A 12,920-nucleotide genomic window follows, 5' to 3' on the forward strand; every position below is an offset into this window, starting at 1 on the left:
TGTCCTGGCTAGGTCATCAGAAAAAGGTAAAAAATTCCCAGTTAAACCCAAAAAAGAAGGTTTCAAGAAAACTTTTCGAGGCCCCCAGGGGCAGGGTAGACAAAAAGCCAAAAAGGAACCTTTTAGGCGTTGGAACTTTGGCAAAGGGAACAGGAAGAAGAACCTCCTTTTCCCTCCTCCAAAACCCAGCGACAAACCGTCCAAGTGACGACGTAGTCAGAGTGGGGGGTCGACTATCTCAATTCCTTCCCCTATGGGAGAAAATTTCGAACAGTCATTACATCTGCCAAATAATTCAAAAAGGCTATCGCCTAGAATTTCTGGCTACACCCCCCACCATGATCACCATTACTCACCTTCCCAGGGATTCCCTGAAAAGGTCTGCCCTCTTGGAGGGCATACAGGACTTAGCCAAACAACTAGTGGTAGTACCAGTACCAAAAGCTCAGCAGTACCAGGGATTTTATTCCCATATTTTCGTAGTACGGAAACCCTCCGGGAAATACCGTCTAATAGTAAACTTGAGAAACCTGAACAAGTTTCTGGAATACAAAAAGTTTGCTATGGAAAGTATTTATTCGGTAAGAAAGAACCTCATGAAGGAGGCCTTCTTGGTGACCCTAGATCTCAAAGATGCCTATCTCCACGTGCCAATCCACGTGGATCACCAGGTATATCTGAGGTTTGCGGTCGTGGTGGAAGGAGAAACCTTCCACTGGCAGTTCAGAGCACTACCATTCGGGCTAACCTCCAGCCCAAGGATTTTTACAAAAGTCCTAGCAGAAGCGGTGGCATACCTGCACCTTCAGGGCATATCCCTTATACCTTATTTAGACGACTTGCTGATTTCAGGAAAATCGGCCGCCCAAGTCACGCTGGATGCCAACAAAGCAATGGCACTCCTAGAGAGCCTAGGGTGGATAATCAACATAGAAAAATCCTCCCTCAACCCAGAACAGGTCAAGACCTTCCTGGGATACGTAGTGGACACCAGGCAGCAGAGACTCTTCTTACCAGAAGAAAAAGTTTTAAAACTAGCCTCAGCAGTCGGGAACCTTATCAAAAACCCCAAACTCTCCAGACGGAATGTTCTGAGAGTTCTAGGCCTGATGTCAGCAAGCATCCCAGCGGTGGTTTGGGCTCAGCTTCATGCAAGGGCATTACACTTCTTCTTCCTGTCCTCATGGGACAAAAGGAAAGAGTCCTTAGATCAGGATATACTACTCACCCCCCAGGTTCTGTCCTCCCTGGAGTGGTGGACATCTCCCCAAAACCTGAGGGGAGGGCGACCGTGGGCTCAGTGGAACCCAGTGAAGGTTACCACGGATGCCAGTTCCTGGGGGTGGGGCGCCCACCTGGAGGGGAAAAAAGCGCAGGGGCAATGGGACAGCTCACTAGCTCGCAGGTCATCCAATTACAGAGAACTCAGAGCAGTGGGGGAAGCCTTAATAGCCTTCCAGGAAGACATCAGAGGCAGAGAAGTCCAAGTAAGCTCAGACAACTCTACAGTAGTAGCGTACCTAGGTCACCAGGGAGGGACCAGGTCCAGTCCCCTACTAGAACTTTCCAGGGAAATCCTAACCTGGGCAGAAGAAAGAGTACTCTCTATCTCAGCCATATACATAAAGGGGACGAGCAATATAGAAGCAGACTTCCTCAGCCGTCACAAGTTGAGGGAGGAGGAATGGGAACTGAACCCAGAGGTGTTTCAACACCTAGTCCAGTATTTCGGGGAACCGGAAATAGACTTGTTTGCCAACAGACTAAACAGGAAGGTAGAAAGGTATTTCTCGATTTCCTGGGAACTACAGTCGGAAGGTCTGGATGCGCTATCCCAGACCTGGCGCTTCGGGCTGGCCTATGCCTTCCCGCCGGTAGCGCTCATTCCGCGAGTTCTTCAGAAACTCAGCAGGTCTCCAGGCCAGATTCTTCTGATAGCACCATGGTGGCCAAAAAGAACTTGGTTCGCAAACCTAAGAGCCATGGCAATGGTGGAGCCTCTGAAGCTCCCGTACAGGGCAGATCTCCTCAGGCAGGGCCCAGTACTCCATCCAAAGCCGGAATTCTTCCAGCTAGCAGCCTGGTTAGTGAGCGCCAGATTCTAGAACGCAAAGGCTGCTCAGAGAGGGTCATAGATACCCTTCTCATGAGCAGAAAACCAGTAACTCAAAAGATTTACCAAAAGGTATGGAAGACCTTCTGTTCCTGGCGTAAGGAAAGACAGGTAGCTTCAACTTCTATCCCGGTTATCCTGGACTTCCTCCAGGATGGGGTAGATTTAGGATTAAAAGTTAGTACCCTTCGGGTCCAAATAACGGCTCTTTCAGTCTATCTGGATAAAAGATTGGCGAAAGAGGACCTTTATAAAACGTTTTTTGTTAGCTAGAGAAAGAATTTCTCCAGTCCAAAAATATAATTGTCCGCCTTGGGACTTAACTAGGGTGTTAGAGGCGTTATCTATACACCCATTCGAACCTCTGGAAGAGGTTCCCCTTAAGTTTCTAACCTTAAAGTTGACTTTTTTGTTAGCCATTACTTCGGCCAGGAGGGTAGGGGATTTGCAGGCGCTATCCATGAAAGAACCCTTCCTGAGGGTACAGCCAGATAGGATCACCCTCAGAGCAGACCCCCTGTACCTGCCGAAGGTGGCATCCCTATTTCATAGGACGCAAGACATAATATTGCCGTCCTTTTGTTCTGAACCAAAGAATGAAAAAGAAAAGAAATTTCATTTGTTAGACGTGAGAAGGTGTCTTCTCATTTATCTAGAGAGAACTAAAAGTTTTAGAAGATCTAACCACCTACTAGTTCTACACGCTGGGCCCAGGAAGGGACTGCAGGCATCAAAAGCCTCAGTCTCAAGATGGATTAGAGAAGCAATATCCAAAGCCTATGTATGTACTGGAGCAACAGCTCCCAAAAAGATCAAGGCTCACTCTACCAGAGCCATAGCAACTTCCTGGGCTGAGAAAGCAGGGGCCTCCTGGGAACAAATCCGCAGTGCGGCCACCTGGTCCAGCCATCATACATTCCTGAAGCACTACCGTGTGGAAATGTTGTCACAGCAAGACTTAGCCTTTGGTCGAAAGGTGCTACAAGCTGTGGTCCCACCCTGAAGGTAGGCCTGTGTTTATTACTCAATTATCCTCTCGGGTGCCGTCCTGGAAGGTGGTAAGAGAAAACCAACGTTGGACCTACCGGTAACGGTATTTCTATGAACCTTCCAGGACGGCAGGCCTACTTCCCACCCTATGTGGAGGGAAAAAAGGTAAGTACCTATAAGGACTACGTCCCTTGTGAACCAGTTCAGGATTACTCTATTGCATACTGAGGAGCAAGGGGAAGGGCGGGGCCTTTTAAACTGTCATGTGATTGTGTTTCCTGCAGGAGGAGCCATCATCTCTCGGGTGCCGTCCTGGAAGGTTCATAGAAATACCGTTACCGGTAGGTCTAACGTTGGTTTTTGTTGTCAGTCACAGTATCTGAGCTGGAGCTCTCTCCCCATCCCTTTTTTACCTTTTTGTTCTCTTGGTGTTTGAAAAACTTTTCAGAAGTGACTCGTGCTGATAGAGGAACGAGGTGAAGTGTTGTGTGCCATGGACTGAGACAAGTACACACTATAGAGGGATATGCTTTGTTCTTATTTCACGTCTGAGGTTCACAACCATTTTAACCACTTCCAGACCACCCACTGCAGTGCGTGCCCACGGGTCCAGCGGTACACAGAGGCAGAACTGGGATAAAAAAAAAAAAAACACTCCAATACCTGTCCTACCCACCCCCATCCCTAAACACTCACCTGACTCCTGCCTTTGCGGATTTATTTATTTAGATGTGCAGGCTCTGGGACTGTTATCCTGATCATGGGTTCTTTACCTAGTGCAGGGGTGCCCAACCAGTGGCCCGCGGAGCCCTCTGATGTGGCCCACGACCTCCTGCTCTGGGATGGTTTAGAATGGAATACTGTTATTAAAGGTCGGTTTATTACTAAAATCATAGTGTATATATGGGCATATCTGTTCTGCAGTGGTTACTGGGCTGCTTTCAAACTGACCCACAGATGCAGAGCAGCTCACCTGCTGGTCACCTGAACTGAGCCATACACTTCTGTTATTACCTGTGAGTTTAGTGAGCTTTCTGAAAATGTACCAAACCTGCAGAATAAAATAGAAGTCTATTGCAAAGTGCAGTAAAACAAAAGTATAGTGGGCTATGTCAGTTTCTGCTCTGCATATGCAGAGCAGACATCGACTTGCCGTCCGCCTGCTCCGTTTTATTTTGGCCCGCGACTGGTTACCAAGTCGCTTAAGTGGCCCTCGCGCTTCAAAATGTTGGGCACCCCTGACCTAGTGAGTCCCTGACCTGGGACATAAGATCAGCGAGAGAAGTGTCTCCTGCATATTTTCACCAAGTCAGTGACTGAAGTTTGTAGCTCCATAGCCTTTGCAACAAATCAGTCATCATTGTTCTGATATGCAGTTTTATCCCTGCAGCATGATTTATCTGAAAGGCATTATCGGGTGTCCTATTGGATGGATGTTTGTGTGGATGATGTGCTTTTGATTCGGAAATATGTCGGCTACTTGTGACCTTTCTTTGCTCATATAGTTACAGGCTCACCTGCGACTGAGGCTGCTTCAGCTTGCCCAACCTGGCAAGAGATGTGGGGTGGAATCTCAGCACAAGTAAGTTAATCTCTGTACAGGATATTCTATATGCACATACACGTACCTTTTGAGTCAGATGACTTTTAACCTGTACTTTAAAGGGCAAAGCACAGGTTTGCTTTAACCACTTCAATACCAGACACTTTTTCCCCCTTCCTACCCATGCCAGTTTTCAGCATTGAGCACTGTCACTATTTAAATGACAATTGCGCTGTCATGTAACACTGTAACCAAATTTTTTTTTTATTGCACCAATAGAGCTTTCTTTTAATGGTATTCAATCACTACTGTTTTTTTTAAATTTTGCAAATAAATATATATAGTGTGTGTGTGTGTGTATGTGTATATGTGTATGTATGTGTGTGTATATATATATATATATATATATATATATATATATATATATATATATATATATATATATAATATTTTTTAGGGTGGGGAATGCCTCTGCTGCTTATGACTGGCTGGCTGCAGTGACCTCAAAAACAGAAAATTCCACGCTAGCAGAACACAGTCCACAGTTAGGCCCCTTTCACATTGAGGAGTTTTTCAGGCGGTACAGCGCTAAAAATAGCGCTGCTATCCCGCCTGAAAAACTCCTGCCCAGCTACCTCAATGTGAAAGCCGAAGGGCTTTCACACTGAGGCGATGCGCTGGCGGGAGACAAAAAAATCTCCTGTCAGCAGCATCTTTGGAGCGGTGAGAGGAGCGGCGTGTATACCGCTCCTTCACCGCTCCTTCCCATTGAAAACAATGGGAAACCGCGGCAATACCGCCCGCAATGCGCCTCTATATAGGCGCATTGCGGGCGGTATTAACCCTTTATCGGCCGCTAGCGGGGGTTAATACCGCACCGCTAGCGGCTGATTTCCACGGCAATCCCGGCGGTATAGCGCCGCTACTTTTAGCGGCGTTATACCGCCACCGCGGCTCCCGCCCCAGTCTGAAAGGGGCCTTAGTAAATGGCTATCAGTAAATGAATGGGGGCCTGTGGAAAATCCAAGTATGCCTATGTGCCTGACTCGGTGGCTTCCACTGATTGAAGAGCTAGAAGGAACTCTGTATGTGGATAAATGAGAATAGACGCAGCACATTCTAAGTGTAGCATAAGAGTACTGGCTTTATTAAATGAGTGACAACTTGCAACAGTAAGAAGGAAAAGTGCTCATCTAGTTAACACTGCTATGGTGGATTTGTAAGTAAAGCCCTCAGCTGTGCTGGTGGCTCCCAGCACTTCCTGGTAGGTAGCATGCATGCTCCGTCATCAGAAACCCTTCCTAAGAAAACGGGTAATGTGAACCAGAAACTGCAGTATGCCTGGCCTACCCCCCGCGTCTTCTGTATTATTTTTATTGAAGGAAATTTCAGCAGACACACCTTTTTGTTGCAGAATATGCCTGATGCACCTATTGGGCTTTAGAGGGTATCAGTCGTAGCTTTTTTGTCTTGTGTGGCGCACACAACTTCCATAGAGTGTTTAAACTGTCTGAGAACACTCTCTGCTCGCGAAGACCCTGGAACTGCAGCTATTGGTGTACAGTTGTGTTCACATTTATTCAACCCCCCAATGCTGTAAAGGGTTTTAGGAAATTTAGTGTACATTTGTAATTGTATTCAGAATGAAATCCTACAAGGACTTCTTAAAGAACCATATGCAACTAAAATGACATCAATTGGTTTTGTAATACAGTAGTAAATGTTTATTTTGTGAATTCTTCATTTACACAATTACTTAACCCCTTAAAGACTACCACTCTGAAGAACAGAGGTTCATTGAAGTGTTTTCAATCAGGTATTGAAAACACCTGTGGATGTCAGGGAGCAGCAATAAAGCCTAATAAGCACCAATCAGGCAGCTTTAAAATGACTGTGATACTCAGCCCCTTCTAGACATTTACTGGTGTGGTTACAAACATGGTGAAGTCAAGAGAATGGTCGGGGAAGACAAGAGAAGAGGTGATTACTCTTCACAGGAAGGGCAATGGCTATAAGAAGATTGCAAAGATGTTAAACATACCAAGAGACACCATAGGAAGCATCATTCGCAAATTCAAGGCAAAGGGCACTGTTGAAATGCTACCTGGTCGTGGCAGAAAGAAGATGCCGACTTCGACTGCTGTGTGCTACCTGAAGCGTAGAGTGTAGAAAAGTCCCCTTGTGACTGCTGAGGAGCTGACAAAAGATTTGTCAGATGTGGGTACTGAAGTTTCTGCTCAGACAATACGGCGCACACTGCGTAATGAAGGCCTCCATGCCAGAACTCCAGAACTTGCTGTCTCCAAAGAATAAGAAGAGTCGACTGCAGTATGCAAAAATCATGTGTACAAACCACAGAAGTTTTGGGATTGTGTTCTGTGGACTGATGAAACAAAATTAGAAGTGTTTGGGCCCATGGATCAACGCTATGTTTGGAGGAGGAAGAACAAGGCCTATGATGAAAAGAACACCTTGCCTACTGTGAAGCATGGCGGGGGGTCATGCTTTGGGGCTGTTTTGCTTCTGCAGGTACAGGGAAGCTTCAGCGTGTGCAAGGTACCATGAATTCTCTTCAGTACCAGGAGATAGTGGATAACAATGTGATGCAGTCCGTCACAAACCTGAGGCTTGGGAGACGTTGGACCTTTCAACAGGACAATGATCCCAAGCATACCTCCAAGTCCACTAGAGCATGGTTGCAGATTAAAGGCTGGAACATTTTGGAGTGGCCATCGCAGTCACCAGACTTAAATTCCGATTGAGAACCTCTGGTGGGACTTAAAGAAAGCAGTTGCAGTGCGCAAGCCTAAGAATGTGATTGAACTGGAGGCTTTTGCCCATGACGAATGGGTGAAAATACCTGTAGATCGCTGCAAGACACTTGTGTCCAGCTATGCTTCAAGTTTAAAAGCTGTTATAACTGTAAAAGGATGTTGTACTAAGTACTAAGATTGAATGTCAATTGGTGGTTGAATAAAACTGATGATGTGAGCACAGAAAAGACATTTGTGGTTATTTCATTATAAATGTTATGTTATATTTGTCTGACCTATACGTGCCTCTTTGATTTAATTGTAAGCAGGATGACTGAATGATCAAAATCAGTGTCAAACTGGGCAAAACAATCAATTTCAGTGGGGGTTGAATAATTTTGAATACAACTGTATGTTGCACTCTGTGTGTGAATACAGTGTTGTTTCTTGGTGTATACAACTAACTTTATTGTATTAGGTGCTAAGTGGCCATATGCAGTAGCAGAAAGGAGAACTAATGTATTATACTGTGGAGTAAGATCTAATTGCAAACGCATGTAGCACAATGTCTGGTTCACCGTCTTCTACTGTTGACATTTAAATAAAGTTGTATTAATCACATTTCGCCTAGCCTATAGCACAATTATGGTTGGGCAGTGGCTCTCCAGTTCTGACTGTACATCATATGGTGGCGTTCATTAGTGCAGTGTGTCGCTCCGCATCTCCAGTCATGTTAAAGAGCCTATAATGTAGGCTCTTTACCATGTGATCAGCTGTGTCCAATCACAGCTGATCACAGTGTAACTAGGAAGTGCCGGTTATCAGCGTTGTTCTATTCACATTGGCAGGGCGTAAGTAGAGGAGAGTCCAAAAGCATCTCTCCTTGCTGGGGAGGGGGGTCTGCACTGGTAATCAGTGCAGTGATTCAGTGCAGCCTCATCAGCGATGCCCATCAGTGATGCCAGTCAGTGCCGCCACATCAGCGCAGCCTCATCTGTGCACATTAGAGACACACAGGATATCAGGCTGCGGCTGACGGAGGGACACAAACGGACCACGATGTGAGGGGCTCAGCAGACATGATTATTGTGATCTGTTTGCATAGGGGAGGGGAGAAACTGTCAGGATCAGACAAGTTTTTTAGGTGTTTCAGGGGTCCAAATTATACAGCACAAGCACTGTGGTGTATAAAATTATTTTGGAACCAAATCTATGTTTGTTTTTAGTTATTTTTTTTTTTGGGTTAACAAACGCTTTAACATATGTTGTTTCAAAGTACTTCAAAATTCTGTTTGTTTTTAGAGTGAAATTTATGTTCCACTAAAACAAACAGCAAGCTGGCAGGCTTTCATTGCAGAAGAGACATGCAATGTCTCTCCTGCAGTAAAATACCTGTTTTACTCACAGCTCAGCTCAGTTTACAGTGCTGTCCTCCTCTGTGTGCCAGAATGACATTCACAGTGAAGACACCTGAAGACCAGCACACAGGAAGAGGGGCCATTGGAAAGGTTAGAATTAACCCCTTTTGTTTCCCTTTAACATTAATTTTTTTGAACAAATGGACTTGACGCAACAAAAAACATGTATACTGTTAAATTCTTTTGAGAAATCTTTGTCCTTTAAATTTTCTTGTCGCTGCATTCGCAAACGCGTGTCAATTTAACCATGCTAATGATTAGAAAATTAAACGGACTAGAATGAAAAATTTCAAAGGACATTCTACTAGTGTAAAGCCAGGTTTAGATGCATTTGGCTGATGGATGTAATTCTCTGTTGACTAGGTTTTACTGCAGGAATGTGCTGACTCTGACTCCTCACTTGCACTGTCCAATAGACATGTGCATTCGTTTTCGTCCGAATGCATTTTCGTCCGAATTTCAGTTATTTTCGTTTTTCGTTTTAACAAACAATAACGAAAGCACAGAAGACGAAAACCGAAAGATCCGACATAAACAAATGCTTTATTTTCGTTTTCGTAGCGGTCGAATGTGCCTAACCTTAACTCTATTAGTCCAATATTATTCTACATAAAGAGAAAAGATTCGACATGGAGAGACATGAAGATTCGACATGGAGAGACATGAAGATTCGACATGGAGAGACATGAAGATTCGACATGGAGAGACATGAAGATTCGACATGGAGAGACATGAAGATTCGACTTGGAGAGACATGAAGATTCGACTTGGAGAGACATGAAGATTCGACTTGGAGAGACATGAAGATTCGACTTGGAGAGACATGAAGATTCGACTTGGAGAGACATGAAGAGTCAAAAATTATTATTTTTTTTTTTTTTTAAGATTCTATTGAATCTTCTTTTTTTTTTTTTTTTCTTAGAAAATTCGACAGACACCATAAGCCTTCAATGACAGATTCGACATAGAGAGACATGAATATTCAACATAGAGAGACATGAAGAGCCTTCAATGACAGATTCGACCTTAATTTGTATTTTCGGACAAATGCATTTTTTTTACGAAAAACTAAATAAATAAAAACGAATTTCGGGAGTAACTAAATAAATTTATTTTTCGGACGAAAACGAAATTACGAAACGTAATATTTCAGTGTGCACATGTCTACTGTCCAATGCAAAATAAAAATAGGAAGATGAAACAGGATAAAGAATTATTATTTCTTTATCGTACATCACGGGACACAGAGCGGCATATTCATTACTATATGGGTTATATGGAGTACCTTCAGGTGTTGACACTGGCAATCTCAAACAGGAAATGCCCCTCCCTATATAACCCCCTCCCATAGGAGGAGTACCTCAGTTTTTTCGCCAGTGTCTTAGGTGTTAGTCATGGTTTAGCTTGCCTCCGCATCCTTGGGATTAGGTGAGCTACCGGTTCTGTCCAAAAAAGCCTCAGCGCTAAAGTGGTCAGTAACCGGACCCCAAACCCTTGGGGTATAGCCCATAATGCTTTTCTTTTTAGAGAGCTGGACCCTGGGCCCAGAACTTAGAAACCTTTGGGTGCCTAATGTTTTCTGTTGCCAGGGTGCTATATGGGCCCAGGACAGTGGATCCTTCATAGGAACCCAGGGCCTGAAGGTCTAGACATCCCCACGGAGATGGGGGAAGATTGGGCCTCTTGCTTGGCAAAGTCCTGCGGCATGGAGCAGGTAAGTGAGGGGAAAACTTGCGGAACTTGGTTCTTAGCAGGTTTTTTTCTGGGGGGTCACAGGGGACATGCCTAAAGTTATGCACTGCATCTGGCAAACTAGTCACATATCATAAAGATAGGATGGCTCTATATGTATTATTCCCCATAAGATGTGACCTCCCTTGTAGTGTTGGAAAAGCATTGAGTGGGGCCTGTGTGATATAAAAATATATGTGTGTGTCAGAGAGCTGTGCTTACCTGCAAGCCTCCAGGCGATGCTCCATTCAGTCTTCCTCCTCAGAGCCTGACCTCCTCATGGTTCCAGGCTGCAGTTTGCTGGAACAGAGAGGTCCCTTCCTCCCAAACCCCCCCCCCCCTGTCGGGAGGGGCATTTCCTGTTTGAGATTGCTGGGGGGGGAAGGGCGGGTCAGTGGCTTAAGGAAGGGGCGGCCCTTCCTTGTTTGTTCCATTCAATACTTTGGAACGGGGGAGGAAAGACCAGAACGGCAGCACGGGGCGCCGAGGACTCACAGTGGCCAGAAAGGATATTGCAGTCTTCAGAAGACTGTTTTTCAAGCCTAGAAATAGGCTGTTTTCTTTTCCATCTCATAGTTTTTCTTTGCAATACTACTCAGGGGGACAGAATGTTTTTTTCTTTCCTGGATTTGAAACAAAAACGAAAAAAAAAAAAAAAAAGTCATCTAGGGGAGAGGAAGCATTTTTTATCCCCCAAACAGGTGTTTGGGCAATTAACTTTTATAGTTCCAAATACCAATAGGTAGCAGGTGTACCTTGGTATTGTACCATAGGCATCCGGAGAGTCTAAGGTCTCGGACAAAGTTATGCCGCTGCTTTCCCCACAGGGAGCCTTGGGGCCATCGGGATCTGGGGCTGGAGCTGGCGCGGGTCAGTCCAACCCTAAGATGGTCACGGACGAGGTATTACTCACCTCTTTAAGAGAGATGGAGAAAAGAATGGGAAAAATGATAGCCACAGCTATGCGGGGCAGTAAACGGATTAGATCTCCGTCGCCCGAGCGCAGACCCTCAGAAGAGGAGGTCCTTTCCTCAGGGGAATTGGACGACCTCTTGGACAAGGACCAAGTAGGTTCAGGGATCGAAGATCCGGATACAGAGGAGTCTGGAGCAGTCTCCCAAGGGGAGAGCTGGTGGACTCAAGCCTTAACGGACTTGGTCCATAAATGCATTCAACTTGCCAGTACCAGATCTCCAGGTATCTACGGTTTCAGCTTTGGGCTCACTGAGGGCGCCTCAAAGCAATGCAGTATTTCCGATCCACCCTCTACTAGAGGGAGTTTTGTTCCAAGATTGGAACAAGCCAGAAAAATCTTCTTACCACCTAAAAGATTCTCTGCCCTATATCCTATGGAAGATAAATTTTCCAAGAAATGGGCTACTCCTGCAGTGGACGCAGCCATCTCATGTATTAACAAATCATTAACATGCCCTGTAGAAAACATACAGGTATTCAAGGATCCAGTTGATAAACGCTTGGAAGCACTACTTAAGAACTCCTTCACTACTGCAGGGGCAGTAGTACAGCCAGCCGTGGCTGCGATTGGGGTTGCTCAAGCATTATCGGATCAGGTTAAGCAGATGCTTAAACTTATTCCTGCCAGGGAGCTGCGGTGGCTCAACGTGATTGGCACTGCGCTGACAAGCCATTCACCTCTGCAGCCAGGGGTTTGGTTCCCGGTCTCGGCTACATGTGAATTGAGTTTGGTGGTCTCAGCCCGGCTCCCGGTGGGTGTGCTATGCGAGGTAAGCCTGCGCTTAGTATGCCCACCCCCCTCCCACAAAAACCACCACACTTACACGCACTCGAAATTGGGTTAACACACATGCACTTTGACCACGCGGTCTCTAAAAAAGAGAGGCGAAGGACTAACGGGGCTGGTTGAGCGGGCTAGATCCTCTCACTCCCTTATAGGGAGTCCCTCTGCCCCGTTGGGCTTCAAAGCGGAGCAGGTAGGGCGGGCTGTGTGGGAGGACCCCCTCACACACCCGCCATTGCCACCTGGGGCATGGAGAAAGGTGGCAGATTGCCCCTGGGGGAGGCCTGCCTACTCCCAACTCCTGCAGTCCGGCTCCTCTCTCGAGCACACGCACAAAATACACTTAATTAAAAAAAAAAAAAAAAAAAAAAAAAAAAACTTATTCCTGCCCAGCAGGCAGAAGAATTTTCGGATGTCCCTAAGGCCATATGTTTTACAGTAGACGCAATTAAGGATTCTATCCAGCAAGCGTCACGTTTATCGTTATCCCTTATCCATATGAGAAGACTCTTATGGTTAAAAAGCTGGGAGGCCGAGCCCCCATGCAAGAAGCTCCTGGTAGGGTTCCCCTTCCATGGAGGACGACTCTTCGGAGAAGACCTAGATAAATACA

At 45.6% G+C, this 12,920-nt stretch overlaps 1 protein-coding gene across 2 annotated transcripts in view; it reads left to right on the forward strand.

Annotated features, from left to right (window-relative positions):
- Positions 1-12,920, forward strand: part of ORC4 (origin recognition complex subunit 4) — a 63,144-nt gene that overhangs the window by 6,944 nt on the left and 43,280 nt on the right. The window contains exon 3 of one of the 2 annotated variants that reach the window (XM_040358024.1): positions 4,609-4,685. In XM_040358024.1, coding sequence (XP_040213958.1) covers positions 4,609-4,685 — 77 coding nt within the window. Of the gene's footprint in view, positions 1-4,608; positions 4,686-8,853; positions 8,908-12,920 lie in introns of those variants that run through there. The other variant, XM_040358025.1, reaches the window with a different exon arrangement.

The sequence above is a fragment of the Rana temporaria genome, chromosome 6 (assembly GCF_905171775.1).
Source record: "Rana temporaria chromosome 6, aRanTem1.1, whole genome shotgun sequence".
NCBI lineage: Eukaryota > Metazoa > Chordata > Amphibia > Anura > Ranidae > Rana > Rana temporaria.